The 17,698-nt window shown below is 34.6% G+C and overlaps 1 protein-coding gene and 1 pseudogene across 1 annotated transcript in view; both read right to left on the minus strand.

The window, feature by feature from the left end:
* Window positions 1-6,485: 6,485 nt before the first annotated feature.
* LOC107733334 (cancer-related nucleoside-triphosphatase homolog) lies at window positions 6,486-14,001 on the minus strand (annotated as a pseudogene).
* A 2,501-nt stretch (window positions 14,002-16,502) lies between these two features.
* LOC107733335 (microtubule-associated protein 10-like) overlaps window positions 16,503-17,698 on the minus strand; it is a 4,513-nt gene continuing 3,317 nt past the window's right edge. Inside the window, exon 2 of the mRNA XM_016544908.1 lies at window positions 16,503-17,485. Coding sequence (XP_016400394.1) covers window positions 16,503-17,485 — 983 coding nt within the window. The remainder of the gene's footprint in view (window positions 17,486-17,698) is intronic.

Raw genomic sequence — 17,698 nt, forward strand, 5'->3', positions numbered from 1 at the left:
ATCTGTGCTTTTATATCTCTTTACTGTGGTCTTCCTCAGCCACTTTGATCTGTGTGACTTCAAAGGTGAAACCCTACACGCGTGTTTTGAAGGGATGTGGATGTATGCGTGTCCCCGAGTCATCTTGGCTCACAGCGCTTTTGAAGGAAATTTCTGTTTTTGTGGTTGGTCCGGTAGTTTTGTTCTGCTATTTCATACGAGTCACAACAGACAGTATTTTAGGAAAGGGTTAAATGTGTAAATCTGATGTAAATATAAATATAAATCTGATAAACAGTTTTGTCTGTATTTGAGCTGTCAAATAATTCAAAACAGTAACTGGATGAATTGTAATTTGATTTGCTATTCGCAAATAACAGTTTGCATAAGTCAGTATGTAAACAAAGGGTTAAATGTGTAAATCTGATATAAATCTGATAAGCAGTTTTGTCTCCATTTGAGCTATCAATCAATTAATATATTAACTGAATTATAATTTGATTGACTAATTGCAAATAATTCAATATGCAAACAAAGGGTTAAATGTGTAAATCTGATATAAATGTAACTGATGAGCAGTTTTTTTGTGTGTTTGAGCAGTCAAACAGTTTAAACATTAACAGCATTGTAATTTGATGAACTAATTGCAAATAATTCAATATGCAAACAAAGGGTTAAATGTGTAAATCTGATATAAATGTAACTGATGAGCAGTTTTTTTGTGTGTTTGAGCAGTCAAACAGTTTAAACATTAACAGCATTGTAATTTGATGAACTAATTGCAAATAATTAATATGCAAACAAAGGGTTAAATATGTAAATCTGATATAAATATTTAAGTATTTTTATCTGTATTTAGCCTGTCAATAAATTAAAAATTAACTGAATTAATTAAAATTGGATTCATAGTTCAAAATTCAATATAACAATTCAATATAGCAAATAATTAAATATTGCAATCAATATTTACAGAAAAAATGAAGATTCCTTCAAATAAAGATCATTCAAAAGCATTACATTATTGTGGCAGATAAATAAATCACTAAAATGACAGGCTTTTATTGTTTTTGTTTGCATATCATTATTTTATATGCATTATAATTAACATTGTACGTGATAACAGTTAAACAAGATAAAAACAGTTTAGCGTTAAAACAAGACCTCTGAATTCTGTTCCATCCTTGTGACCAAAATATTGTGCTGTCTTTCATTTCCAAAGTCTATCTTTTATGCATTCAATAATTTAATATCTAAGACTAATACGTGCTGCCGTCTCTCTCTTTATTCTCCAAATGCTGCTTTTGTCCAGTGTGCATCTCTCATTTGTTGTATTCAGAGCTGTCGGTTAATTGGTAGCACGCCTGTCTGTTGTGATTCATCTCAATGTGTGAGGAAGCTTGTTGTACACTATAATATATTAAAAAGGTGCTCACAAAAGATCCCTCGCTCTTCACTATACGCCCCAGACTGTAAAACCCTCATTCAGACGTTTGCAGGGAGGGGTTAGACATTTAGCGTCTGCCCTTCATGAATGCATGTCAGCGATTATGGAAATGAAAGCCGATTCGAAGGCATCCAAACATGCTTATTCAGTAAGGCTTTGTGTTGACGGCTCTGTCTATGAGTGAAGAAATACACGCGTACAAACACACCATCTGTATGTGTTGGCACCGGATGGAGGAGCTCTTATGGGCAGACGCTCGTGGTTATGACCAAGACTCTTCTGCAAGCTCAGATAATGTAGACTTATGGAAATTGCTTCTGTCCATTTTCGGTGAGGCTAAACTCCTGTTTAGTGTGCACAAGGGAAGGCCACTGAAAGCCGTTTTAGAGGAAAATGAATAAAAAACAGGATACAAAATGGTTAGGCATAATGATGCTCTGGTGTTAAATGCTATTTGTCCATATAAAAAGAGAATGAGTCAACATTCATGCAGAATTGTTAGTAGACTATTATTTCAATATTTACGTCAAATATAATTCAATCACTATTCTATGCAATCAACTACCAGATCATTACACAGGAGAAAACTCTTATTGAAGAAGGGAACTGTTTTAGAGACCAGAACCACTCAGAACACCCTAGCAACTGTATAGCAACACACTGGCAACCACCCAAAACATCCTAGCAACATACTAACAGCCCCTCAGAATGCCTTAGAATCTGCATAGCAACATTCTAGCATTCCAGCAAAGAAACCACTCAGAATACTCTAGCAACTGCATAGCAACGCCCTAGCAACCACCCAAAACAGCCTAGTAATCGCATAGCAGCACACTAACAGCCCCTCAGAATGCCTTAGAAACTGCACAGCAACAATCTAGCAATGCAACCACTCAGAACAACCTAGCAACTGCATAGCAACACACTGGCAACCACCCAAAACATCATAGCAAACTAATAGCTCATCAGAATGCCTTTAGCAACTGAATAGCAACACTCTAGCAATGAAAACAACCAGAATACCCTAGCATCTGCATAGCAACCACCCAAAACACCTTAGGAATCACATAGCAACACACTAAATGCCCCTCAGAATGCCTTAGCAACTGCATAGCAACATTCCAGCAAAGAAACCACTCTGAATAGTTTAGCAACTGAATAGCAACACCCTAGCAAACACCCAAAACACACTAGAAATCACATAGCAACACTATCAACCTCTCAGAATGCCTTAGCAACTGCATAGGAATATCCTAGCAATGAAATCACCCAAAATACTAGCAAATGCATAGCAACACCCTAGCAACCACCCACAACACCCTAGTAATCGCATAGCAACATACTAACAGCCTCTTAGAATGCTTTAGCAACAGCATAACAACATTCCAGCCAGAATACTCCAGCAACTGCATAGTAGCATCCCGGAAACCACCCAATCCACACTAGTAATCACATAGCAACACATTAAAAGCCCACAGAATGCCTTAGCAACTGCATAATTTTCCAGCAAAGAATCCACTCAGCATATTCTAGCAACTGCATTGCAACACCCTGGAAACCACCCAAAACACCTTAGCAATCACATACTGTAGCAGCATCCTAGCAATGCAATAACTCCGATAACCCTAGTGATAGCATATCAATATCACATGGCAACACACTAACATCCCCTCAGAATGCCTTAGCAACTGCATAGAAACATTCCAGCAAAGAAACCACTCTTAATACACTAGCAAATGCATAGCAACACCCTGGGAACCACCTAAAACACCCTAGCAATTACATAGCAACACACTAACAGCCCCTCAGAATGCCTTAGCAACATTCTAGCAATGAAACCACCCACAATACTCTAGCAATTATATATAGCAACACTTGGAAACCACCCAAAACACTTTAGCAATCACATACTGTAGCAGCATCCTAGCAATGCAATAACTCAGATTACCCTAGTGATAGCATATCAATATACTAACATCTACTTAACAATTGCTTAGCAATGACCTAGCAACCACCCAGAGCACCCTAACTACATGCTACAGGCTACAAAGCACTCAGAATGCCCTGACAACCTACCACAACACCGTAGTATTGTGATGGTGAGTTTGCAGGGGCAAATAGGGTTGCAAAGAAGCAGAAATTTTCAAGTAAACTTCCGGAAAAATTCTGCCCCTTTGCAACCTTAAAACCTTGTAAAGTGCAGAGGCGGACAAAGTACTCAACTCCATTACTTGAGTGAAAGTACAGATACTGCTGGTCAAACATTACTCCATTACAAGTAAAAGTTGTAAAGACGTGTAAATAGGCTATGTAGTCTTTATTAGTGAATTTCTAAATGTCCTTTCATGTGAAACATTTCTATATTCATGGTTAAACTGATTTCCCAAGGCACATGTCATGCACTGGTTGGTTGTGAAAGATGACGTGAGGTTAGATCTTGGAAGACAAATGCATATAGGGTCAGTGATCTTTGCCGCAGTGGGTGAGATATGGGACAGGAGTTGGCACGGCCCCCGTCAGCGCTATTATGTAATCCATCTGTGCTGCCACTGCGGGCGATTGGCACCGCCTTTAAGAAAACAGCAACAGGGTGACCCTCACCAGTCCCCTGATGGCCACAACCCTACCCACAATCCCCTTCTCAATCTGTCTGGCCCTCTGCAGCCCTTCACCTTCAAATGACTTGGAGCAAACACACTCACTGTGATTCAGAAACATTATAAACCTGTTTTGATGTTCAGTGATATTTAAGGAGGAAGACTGGACATGACGGTGGCTGTGTTCTTTAAAAGCCATGTTTTAACACTTTTTACTTGTGTCAGAATTTGTAAGCAAAATGGACTGTGAATGTCATTTGACTTTTAACACATGATGTGAGATCCCATACATGCTATTTGAACTAGGAATATTATGTTTAATACATGCTAAAACACCCTAGCAACTACTTAGCAACTGCATAGCAACAACCTAGCAATCAATCAAAACACTAGCAAACTCCATAGCAACACCCTGGCAACCACCCAAAACATCCTAGCAATCACATAGCAACACAGCCATAGTAACAGCCATTCAGAATGCCTTAGAAACTGAATAGCAACATTCTAGCAATGCACCCACCCAGAATACCCTAGCAACTGCATAGCAACACCCTGGAAACCACCCAAAATATCCTAGCAATCACACAGCAACACACTAACAGCCTCTCAGAATGCCTTAACATTCTAGCAATACAAACATCCAGAACACCACAGCAACGACCTAGCAACCACCAATAACACCCTAGCAAATGCATAGCAATGACCTAGCAACCACCCATAACACCCTAGCAACTGCATAGCGACAACCTAGCAGCCACCCAGAACACCCTAGCAACTGCATAGCAACAGCCTAGCAACCATCTAGGCCAGAACACCCTAGTAAATACATAGCAATCACCCAGAACACCCTAGCAAATGCATAGAAACAACCTAGCAACCACCCAGAACACCCTAGCAATGGCCTAGCAACCATCCAGGCCAGAACACCATAGCAACTGCATAGCAACGACCTAGCAACCACCCATAACACCCTAGCAACTGCATAGCATGACTTCCAAAATTTGTATGCAAAATGGTCTATGAATGACATTTGACTTAAAACATGTTTTAATCCCGCATACATGCTAGTTTAAGACTATATGAGCAGTAACTAAGAATATGATGATTATACACACTAAAACAGAGTTCAGCAAATGATTCATCTGTCAGAGAGCTGCATTTGTTCCACTGCCTGATAGTGGACGTCAATGCAGAGATGAAACTGGCACACAATTGTCTGTGACGCACGTCTCGCCTGGCACTGGCCTTTTCTCCTTCCTTTGCATTTGGAAAGAGTGCTTTACCAGCTGACCCTGTTCATCTCTAGACCCCAGTCCTGCAGAAACTCCATCCACAATTCAGACAAAAGTACAGTCCAGTTTCTCTGATGAGCTCTGATCGCAGCACATCTAAGAGGGAATCTTCACTAATTAATGCAAATGCAAATGAAGAGAGATTAATTTTTAATTTGATTTCACAAAATAGCATAGTCCTCATAGTGAATGTTTCTCAATAACACTATAGCTTTAACTGGCTCTACATACACAATAACACACACACCCCCCAATTTTCAAACAGTTGCTGGTAGCTATTGACTTCCATAGTACATTAAAAAAATACTATAGACGTCAATGGCTTCCGGCAACTGTTTGGTCACCAACATTCTTCAAAATATCTTCTTCTGTGTTCAACAGAACTCATACAGGTTTGGAATAACTTGAGTGTGAATAAATGATGACAGAATTTTCATTTTTAGGTGAATTATCCCTTTAAACAGACCAGATAATTTCCAGAATTGCTGGTTGAAAGCATTATAGTGACCAGGGAGTGTCACCAAAAACAAACAAACAAAGCAAAACACAATAACAGTAGTGTATATTCCAAGTCTTTTGAAGTCCTTTTATAGCTTGAAATGCAAGTTAAAATTCAAGTTGCTATTCTTTCAAAGGTTGTAGCTCTCAAATCTATTTTGAGTAGAGAAAAGTTTTCAGTAAATATTTATATATATATAATAACGTATCATAAAACAGTTAAACTACTTAATTTTTTAACACATTCAGGCACACGTTTCCATATTTATGGTGAAAATAAATAAAACATCTGGAAGCCTGACAGTGTTGTCCTCTCAAATATTAATTTATTTTCCTGTTTAATGGGAAACGTACATACAAGCTCTCGGGGAAAGGTCGCGGCCTCTCTGTCCCACTGAAAACATTTAAGGGCTGACGAGTGTTTGCAGGGCATCACCCCTGTTCATCTCCGTCGCTCCTCCAGGACGTCTTCATCCACGGTCTCTCACGCTCGCTCCCAATCAATAATGCAGAGCTCCGTCCATTACGAGAGAGATGTTTAGTCACACGCATACATTACACACGTGTCACACGCTGCACTATACTGAACGAATGGAGCTCCTGAAGGGCTGGTTGGCCAACAAAAATGAAAATTAATTTAAAAATATATAATCAGTAACATATGCTCCTCCTCGTTTACTTCAGGCACTCTTGTAGAGCAGACACAATGTCATCAAAGATCACGTCTCTGTTTTCCTTTGTGATCTGTGGGAGGACAAACAGCATAACTTCACTGGAATTTTACTGTTTCTGAAGAAAATAAGTGGAAAAGATGAGCAACAGTACAATAAGGGCCGATTTGTTCATTAAACATCCATTCCACAGAGTTCCCAGCTTAAGTTTAGTTTCCATGATTTTCTCTGTTGTTTGAGATTACTGGATAAGATTTTTAAACATCATTTTATATAGTTTGAACTCACAAAGAGCAAGTTCTAGTGGATCAATAACTAGAAAAATATAATGGCAATTAAAAAAGTAATAAAAAATGTTTAAAAGACAAATACAAATGAAACATTTTAACATGATTGTTAAAAAAAAATTTTCATTAATTAAATAAGCATGCATGCATACAATTTAAAAACTCTCCAGGTTTTCCATGACTGTAGAAACTATATTTACATGAAGCTAAACCTGAAACATGACAACAAAGTTGAATAATGACATAATTCAAACTGTCGGAGAATATATAATCATGGAACAGGGAATCTCCTTTTTAAGTTTTCTACACTGATTGTCTGTGGAATTTTGCAGAATACTGTAGTTAAAACGGAGCTTCTTATTTATATATATATTGGTAGCTGAGCCTGACAGCATTATAAAGTAGTATTGTTTACATTTTTTAAGTACCTTTTTCTCAAAACTCTTGCAGTTATGAACACTGATTAAGTGCTGGAATGCACAGAATTTGGTGAATAACGCGAGTTTGAATTCTGTGGAGCTTCTGTTGATGTGGGAGCAGATTCCACACAGACCAAACAATGAGCAATGTAAAGGAATCTGTGTTATCATCCATCATATCAGCTCAAACACATGTAAACCTCACACCGAATGCTTCCACATGTCTGGATTCATCATATGCTGGTCTAGACACACGTTCTGTGTGACTCACGGATGAATGCTCAAATGTAGCCACACTTTCACTTTCCTCTGTGTGTGTGTGTGTGTGTGTGTGTAGAAGGCCAGCATGCATCATGTATATTTTAGGGAACTTGTGGGGATGAAAATGAGCCTTGATTCACAAAATATTTAGGCCTAAATTTAAGATTTGAATTGCATATAAAATTCCCATCCATTCTGTATTACGCAGTTTTAGTATAAACTAATAAACTTAATTTGATGCATATTTGTCAGTCATGCATAAATGTAAAACACATCACAATTATGAAAAAAAAAAGGTTTATTATTAACTCTCTGCATTGTGCATCTATTCAAAATGTGTTCATTTAAATTGCTTAGAATCAGCGTAAATCTTTTAATTGTTAATATATAATTAACATATTTAGTGTGTGTAAATATATAATATATATATATATAACAATATAAATATAGTATATTACATATTGTAATTCTATAATAATATTATAATATAATAATATTCTATAATAATCTTATAATAATAATAAACAATAATTATTGTATTAGACTACAAAATATCAAACCAAGTGTCATTATTAACTATTTGCATCTATTTGATTTTATTTTAATCATATTTTCAAAATGCATTTATTCAGGTTGCTTAGAATCAACATAAATCTGTTCTTTGAGAAAATAATTAAATGTATTCAGTAAAAAAAAACATGGTTAAAATATAGCTAGCAATATTCAATTATAGCATTTTATACAAATATAAACCTGGTAATTGTTTATTTAAATGGCATTTAGTTTATTAGTACTATCACAGAAGGCTGACTGGTTTCTTATCCAATCCTGGCAATTTAAAAATGACAATTAAAAAAAAAAATTTTTTTAATTATTAAAATAAAAAAATTCCCTGATATTTACAGGTTTTCCATCACTTGTATGAACTATAATTATAACTAAAACTGGAACAATTACATTTATTCAGTTAAAAAGTATAAACATGGTTATAATATGACTGCAAAACAAGCAATACTCAATTAGTTAAAATGCATGAGATTGAAACATTCAAACCACAAATGAAAAATATTCAGGTTATTAGTACTATTACAGAAATCTGACCGGTTTCATTTATTGTAAGTATGACTGACAAATATGCATCACATTAAGTATATTAGTTTGTTAAAACGGTGTAATCCAAATGAATGGAAATTTTATATGCAATTCAAATAAGCACATAAATCTTTCTTTTAGGCCTAAATATTTGCTAAATGTATCATAGAGTCATATAAATTCTTTTAAACAGGAAAATGACAAGAACAAAGTATTTCTTTAGCACCTAATGATCTGCAGTATCTCTCTGCCGCATGTGTGAGTGTTGCATGCAAATGAAAGGCGAGAATGAAGTTTGCTTGGAAAACTTGAGCGATGTAAAACATATTTTTACCATGAATATCTTAACGTCCTGTCGGCTGCACACTTCCTCCACCAGTGCGAGAGGTTTTGCTTTAGAAACCGGGATGGTGCCCAGGATGGAGCGTCTGTCTCACCGCACGGATAAACGTACGGTGGCCGAGAAGTGCAAAACAAATCACAATTCTGAAAACAAAATAACAAATTACAAACGCAAATGCAAGTCTAAAAAACAAAATAACAATTCAGAAAACACAACACAAAAAAAAAAAGTTCGGCAAAAGGCGGGATCGAACCCGGGTCGGGTCAAAGAGCCAACGACACGCGCTTATCCATCTGCGCCACTGGAGCTGATGATTTACAGCCACTTTTACCTAAGTGTAAATAGACACTCCGTATTTTTTATTCCAGAGTAAGGGCAATTCATACAATACATTTAAACTGAGCTACTTTAATACCATCTCCGAACTTTCTACCACGACTCTGCTGTTCTTCGGCTGGTTCTTCCTGTATACATTGATTGACAGATGTCTCGTCCAGTCAGCGGTGAGTAATCCCAAACCAATGGCGCTGTCTCAAACTATACATACCTCTTCCGGTTTGTCTGATTTGTCGTTGTGTTTTCTGACTTGTTATAATGTTTTCTGAATTGTTGTTGTGTTTTCTGAATTGTTATTTTGTTTTTTAGACTTGCATTTGCGTTTGTAATTTGTTATTTTGTTTTCAGAATTGTGATTTGTTTTGCACTTCTCGGCCACCGTATAAACGCTTGGCTGAACAGCTCCATCTTTCCCATCTCATCGATGACAAACAGCCTCCCTGACATGCCAGAACTTCTGCTTTAGTCGTATAGTTTCTTGGTGTTGATAACGTCTCTCATATTGCGATAAGCGCATCAGGGTTATTATAGTTAACTAAAACTAAAACCATACAAAAACATCAAAAACTTAACTGAAATACAAAAAAAAAAAAAATTCTACTAAATTACTAAAATATAAAAAATAAACGTAAACCCGTTGTGGTTCTGGTATGTTATTTTTGTTAATGAGTATCAATAAAAAAAAAATAAAAAAAAATACTTGAAGCACTAACAAAACTAAAATAAAAATGAAAATATAGACATTAAAAAATAAATAAAAATGACAAAACATCTGTTACTTAAAATAAACGTTAACTGAAATTAAATAAAATACTATTATTAAAAATATAAATAAATAAATAAATCAGGTTCTGGTATATTTTGTTTGTTAATAAGTAAAAATCAATTAAAAAAATGATTTCAGCTAGTTTCTAGGTAACTTTGGTTTTGTAATCTTTGTTTGACTTGATGTACTAATGTATCTAAAACCAAAATGAAAATGAATAAAAAATATATAGACATTCAAAAAATAATAATATAAAAAATTACAAAGCATCTCTGTTAGTTAAAATAAAATAAAAGTTTACTGAAATTAAATAAAATATATATAAAAACATAAACCCGTGTGGCTCTGGTATATGTTTTTGTTTGTTAAGTAAAAATCAATTAAACAAATTATTTCAGCTAGTTGCTAGTTAACATTTCTAATTTTCATTTTATTTTTATATTGGCATAATTACATAACTAAAACAAAAACGAAAATAAAAAAAAGTTTAAAAAAAATATGGACATTTAAAACAAAATAATACTAATAAAAATGACACAGAATCTCTATTATTTAAAATAAACTAAAAGTTTACTAAAATTTAAATAAAATATACCAGAACCACACAGGGTTTAATATTTTTATATATGTTTTTGTTTGTTAGTAAGTAAAAATCTATAAAAAAATTTTTATTTCAGTTAGCTGCAAGGTAACATTTCTCATTTTCATTTAGTTTAACTATATACTAACATCACTAACAGGAAAATTAAAATAAAAATGAATAAAAAATTAAAAAAGATAAAGACATTTAAAAACCTTAAAACTAATACAAATTACAAAACAAAATTACTAAAAGTTTAACTGAAATTAAAATAGAAAATATGAAAATAAAAACGAATTCAAAATACTAATAAAAACTATGATCATATCTCAATGATAGTGTAATAACAGAGTCTATACACTCGAAGGTCTCGCACACAGCACATCCTACGCTAACTATCACAGATGATGAAGATGAAGGCTCTGGCAGCAGACACACTCCATGTGTCAGTCAGCAATGCATGACTGTGGGTCACAGAGAGATGAAATATGTGTCTGATTATGATATGTAGCACAGCGCTGAAGATATGAAAGTTCAGAACCTGAAAAAGACTGACTCATAAACTGGAGAGTTGCTCAATTTTCCTGTGAATAATAACTGAAATGTCCTCACATAAAGCTATATTGTGTGGTTTCACAACACACTGAATGTAGCACACAAGCCCAATGGACTACTTTTATCATGCTTTTTGTTATTTGTGGAGCTTGAAAGACACAAAAAACACTTTTTGTTTGTTTTTGAGGCTTTCAAAGATTCATTGTAAAGATCCTGCTAAAATCTTTAGTGTTTTTTAAATTGCAGGCCAGAGACTTTCCCTATAGTTATTAGTTTTTTGAAGTTGTAAATAAAACAACAATTATTGGAGTATGTTTAACAAGAAAATACTATTTCAGTCTTTGTACTTCAAAATTTAATGTTTAATTCAATGTCTTTTTTAATATCACTGAGATTTTATTCGTTTTAATTAATATTTTGAATTACTGTTTATTATATTTTCTGTTTTAATTTTAATTTTAAAGTTTTAGTAATTTTGTTGTGTTTTTGTCATTTTTAGAAGTTTTCTTTTTTTAATTTAATACGTCTATACAGTGTTTGTAGTAATTTTATTTCGGTGTTGGTTATTTTATTAAATCAAGTTAAACTAAATTAAAATGAATAAATTAAAATAGTTTGGTTGAAATCAGTTTTTTTTTTTTACTATTTTATTCCAGTTAACATTTTATTTATTTTAAGTAACAAAAAATGTTTAAGGTTTTAGTTTATATTTTAATGTACTAACATAACTACAAAAAAATAAAAATAAAATAGAAATGAATAAAAATATATAAATATATTTAAAAAAAAATTATAAAAATGACAAAACATCTGTTACTTAAAATATATATACTTAAATATATGAAAAAGTTAAACCATGTTTGGTTATTAAATAAGGGTAAAATAAACTAAAATAAATAAAGTTTGGTTGAAATAAAAAAAGTTGCAGTTTTTATATTTCATTTTATTCCAGTTAACGTTTATTTTATGTCAAGTAACAAAAATGTTTTAGTTTTAATATTAATTTTGATGTCCTATTTTAACATAGTTCACTATAATAACCCTGTTTTAAAGTAAATCCTAAACCAGTTTTGTTTCAGTGTATATCGTACATAAGTTTAGATTCATTTCACTAAATGATGAACCCAATAGCATGTATTTTTATTGTTCACATCATCCATCCATCTAGTTTGACCTGATGTACTAACATAAAACTAAAACTAAAATGAAAATAAATAAATAAAGCTATAGACATAAAAAACCTAATGAAAATGGCAAAACATTCAAATAAAATAAAAGTTAACTGAAATTAAATAAAATACATAAAATCCATTCATCCGTACATACATCTCAGAAAAGAGGGAGCGCGAGACTCTCAAATGACTGGAGATCGACCACGTACTGTCCGACCCTGCATTCACGTCCACCTGCGGCAGATTGAGCGCTGGATCAAACACAGAGGAGTGTGTTAGTGGAGGAGACAACAGCAGTACAAACACAAGCAGGGGCGGATTTAGTGAACTGGGTGGGGGCCCCAGGCAAAATATAGGAATGGGGCCCTATACATTTGCACACATTTTCCTAGATCAGCCTCGAGGTTCCTTTTTTGTTGTGATGCTTGCTGCTGCACAATGGTGCCCCATAGTTGTGTCCAATGTTTCTACATTTTTCATGTACATGTTATAATGGCTTTCTTTCATGTTGTAGACCACGAAATAGCAACTGATTTACAGATGAGATACAGGTTTTCACAAAAACAAAATAAATTATAAAATGATAAACCTCACAAATGAGCCTTTAAACCATTTTTTTAAAGAAAAGGGATGAGTCAGAAATATAAATGATTATATTAATTTAAAACGGGGTTATGTGTGTGCAGTTTCGGTCTAAACAAAAACTGCAGATGGGATTATTGAAAATGCACATTCATTCTCTGCCAGCAGGAGGCGCTTTTGGAACGCCAGAAATATAGCGGTTTCCCCGGTAACGGCTATAAACAAAGCAGAGCTCCGCTCATAAACGCTACTTTATCAGATAAAATTAAAATGCCTTCAAAACTTTTCTGAAGACAGTCAATTCCCTTCAGAGATTCATTCATATAATATCTTGAATTAGTGAGAATGAGAAAGTGTGAAAAAATATTCTGACGAGGAAAGTCCACTGATGAGTTACCAGCATAAGCCTATGTGCCTGGGCTCATACACTCTCCAAAGGCTGTCTAATTCTAAACTTGAAAATACATTTAATTTTAGTTATTTTAACTAAAAATTTTAAATGAAACAAAAAAAAAGAATGAAAAGGATATTATACATTTACATATCTAAGGATTGTATCAACCAAAAAAGTGTGTATATCTCATAAATGAGTAAGCGGCATTTAAAACAATAAACATGTAATAAGCACTGTTGCTCAATATTTAATTACAGCTTCAGATGCATGATATTTTCATTTGCTACAAGCAGGATACACAAGAAGCATGTTCAACTCGGACATGCAGATGGTTGTCGTGGTAATAAACACCGTAAACAGCAACCGTTCGAGTGTCCGCGCTTAATGCGCATCTCATATATGAAAAGCATTTTATGGGGCCCTTGGCTTTTGGGGGCCCAAGGCGGTCGCCTGCCTTTGCCTAATGGGTTAGTCCGCCCCTGAACACAAGAGCAGTGGCTGACTGATGGAGAGATGAGCAGAGACGATACCTGAGCCTGGACAGCCGTCCTCTGTCCCCTGTGATCGTGACCACATCAAAGCCCACTCTCCTGCCTCGCTCTCGGACCTCCTCCGTGTAGAAACCACTGACAGCGACGCCGGCCGAGACCACGGCATCGCACACTTCCTTCACCAGAGTGGTCTTACCCACACCTAGCAGAGGTAAACACGGTGTTTTACGGTCATTTGCCATCTTAAGTCACCATAAATGACTGCTTAACTGACAAATAAATGCACAGGAAATATTGATTTTGAATACTGAAATTTTCTCGCAATTCAGTTTTTTTCCATCACAGAATAAATTGAGACTTTTTATCTTGCAATGCAGACCATTTATTTGATCCAGGTTCTGAGTTTACACCTCACAATTCCCTTTTTTTTTGTTGCCACCATGTAATAAATTGCAACTTTTTATCTAACAATTCTGACTTTTTTCCTCGCAATTCTGAGTTTTTATATCTTGCAATTCGTATTTTTTTTCTCAGAGTTCTGAGTTTACATCTCGCTTTTTTTTTGCCACAGAATAAATTGACTTTTTTTTTGTCTCACAGTTCAGATTTTTTTTCTGCAATTGAGAGTTTACATTGCCAATTCTGAGTTTTTATCTCGCAATTCTGACTTTGTATCTCAGTCTCCAAATTGTGAGATTTAAACTCAGAAATGTAAAAAAAACCTAAAAGTTAGAATTGTTAGATAAAAAGTTGCAATTACCTTTATTTATATAAATAAATAAATAAATAAATATGAAATAAGTTTCCATAGTGAAGTGCTATGAAATTGGTTGCTTGGATCAGGGGTCAGAATACTGTTTTTATTTCATTTGCATATCCAAAGTACCTTGCTAATACCATCTGATACATCACTGTACCATGGTAACTCTAAAGTTTTGGTTTAAAATCAAAGCTGAGAGGGGCTGTTAATTTATTAGGCTATTTTAAAATTAAGAAAATGTTTTATTTATTAGTATATTATTAATTTAAAAACATGCAAAATCTATAAATGAATGTCCTCTATACTGTCTGTAAGAGTAACAATTTACTCCAAGGCTGTAGGTTTGATTTGGGCATTGGTGGGGACATAACAGCAGACAACAGACATTTAATTGTTTGATCAAAATTATTGCTAGGGACAATTTAGTAGTGGCTGGATGTCATAGCATCTCTACAAAATTCTACACCCTTGAAAATCTATAAAACTTAAATATGAAGAGGTCAAGCAACAGATTAATGAGTTAATCCAAATTTCACAAAAAAGCTTATGGACGTAATTATAATATAAGTCAGACATTGAAGTGAGTTGCTGTTTTTGTCTCTTCTGAGGAAGATTCATTCACTTGTTTTGTACCCACACAGAGAAATTTTGGTTAATGTTGATCTGATTGAGTTAAACCATGGTAACCACAAATTAACCATGGTTTTGCTACACTAACCATAGTTGAACCATGGTATTTGTAGTAAAACTGTGGTTATACAAAAAAACAAACAAAAAAAAAAAACAAACATGGTTACTACACTTTATAATAAACCATGGTTAATTTTCTTAAGGGATTTGTATTTGTGTATTCTTTCTTTCTTTCTTTTTTCTTTGTTTTGTTTTTATAACTGCACTGCCTTAATGGTCTTATGTTTTGTACTGTTTAACAACAAAAAAAAACCGCGAACCCGCACCGAAGTCCCGATCTGAATCAAATGATTCGCGATACGCGATCCGATTGGAGCGCTTCGAAACAGTGAATCATTTTGTGACGCAATGGTTTAACTGATTCGGAGTTTATAAATGTCGAAATTCTAAAATGAATGTCTCAGTCTTAACTGTTTTTTGCTAGTGAATCGCTTGAACTGAATGATCGACGTCACGAGTTTGAACCAATCGGAGCGGTTCCAGCGTAAATGACTCACTCAATTGAATCGGTTCGTCTGTTTCTCCGCTACTTACTACTGGCTTAGCTCGCTAGTTTTATGACATTAAAGGGGTCATATGATGCTTTTTTAAAGATCATTATTTTGTGTATTTGGTGTAACAGAATATGTATTATATATGTATATTTATCAAATATATATTATACAACATTTCTGTTATGTTTAAAGATTTAAGTGTATATACAGGGCATCTTTTTTGTAAGAAAAGCATGAGGCATGTAATTTAAAACAAATATTAATTCAATCTAATCCACATTCCCGTTTTATCCCACTTAACACTGGTTCATTAGTCATTTATCAATGGATTCAAGGCTCTGATTTGGAAACAACCGTGTGCTTATTGCTGTAACAAATTATTGTTTATTTGCTGTTTCACAAATTATGAAATATATGAATTAACAATAACATTTCTTAAATACATATCAAAAGCTGCATTTGTTAAAACAGAATGACCACACAAAATTATATACAGTATATATAATATCTAACATGAGCCAACAATTGACAGTTGAACTTTTATTAATTAATGTTCACAAAGATAAATACTGTAACAAATGTATTGCTCTTTGCAAGTTAATGTATTATATATGTATATTTATCAAATATATATTATACAACATTTCTGTTATGTTTAAAGATTTAAGTGTATATACAGGGCATCTTTTTTGTAAGAAAAGCATGAGGCATGTAATTTAAAACAAATATGAATTCAATCTAATCCACATTCCCGTTTTATCCCACTTAACACTGGTTCATTAGTCATTTATCAATGGATTCAAGGCTCTGATTTGGAAACAACCGTGGGGTCGGGTGAGTATCCCTCGGTTGTGTTTAGGCTCGTGAAGTCATCCTGATACTCTTCTTGTCCGTAGGAGCCATTACTGCTCGCTCTACTATCTCCTCTCTGGAAGCCAAGATTTGAATCATGAATAGATGAAGCTGAATGCTGGTCACTGCACTCTGAATACTGACTTGGAATATGAACTTGAACTTTTTTGTCTTTCTCAGTCAAATGACGTTCCTCATTTGGCGCACTTGTGATGTGTTTTCCAATACTTGGTTTTGTTTGTGATTTTGATGGAGTTTCAGTTGGTGTTGGGTGCATATCAAAACTGCGTATTAATGTTTCAACAGTTTCATCCGAACAAACACCTCTTCTAGCTGCCTTACGAACACGTTTATGGTCAGATGATGATGGCTGGTCTTGTTTTGCATCCTGGTATTCGATGCATTCATGCCTTTTGGTACCTGGTTTGACCAGTTTGAGTCTGAGACGAAAAGTGTTTGTCAAGCCGTATTTAAGCGTCTTCTTAAGTTGCAATTTTTCTTTGCTTCTCTTTGCACTCTTTACTGCTTTCATCTTGCATTGATCAAGTCTCTGTTTAGGGTTTGTTTTCTGATTCTCAGCTTTGGGTTTTACTCCTGATGGCTCCTGTGCTGATGTGTACAACCACGCCAGGTTAGGATGAACCGATAAGGCCTGCTGCTGCTGCTGCGCCGTCTGGACGTTCAGCTGTGAGAGTTCAACTAGTAAAGCGTTCAGCAGGGGTAACTGTCTGATAACATCCCCAAATGAAGCTGAGTCCGTCTCTTTATGTTGCTGCGACTTTGGAGTTGAAGTTAACTTGCTCGATCCGTCTGCCTTTACAGCCATCATCTCTGCAAAATCACGCATGTCAGATGATTCTACTTCATTATTTCCATCTTCTGGATCCTCTATATTAAGGCTCTCCATTGCTGCAAATAACCCCGTAAGGCCTGAAATAGGAAATAGTTATATTTTGAAATGGAATGTTTTTTGTCGAGTATCAAAATTGATACATCATCAGGCTCATATATACACTCTAAAAAATGCTGGGTTATTTCAACCCAACTTTGGGTCAAATATGGACTAACCCAACTTTTGGGTTAAAAATGTAATGTAAAAATGTAAACCAACGGTTGGGTTAGTCCATATTTGACCCAAAGTTG

Source organism: Sinocyclocheilus rhinocerous, unplaced genomic scaffold, assembly GCF_001515625.1.
Source record: "Sinocyclocheilus rhinocerous isolate Xijiao unplaced genomic scaffold, SAMN03320098_v1.1 scaffold790, whole genome shotgun sequence".
NCBI lineage: Eukaryota > Metazoa > Chordata > Actinopteri > Cypriniformes > Cyprinidae > Sinocyclocheilus > Sinocyclocheilus rhinocerous.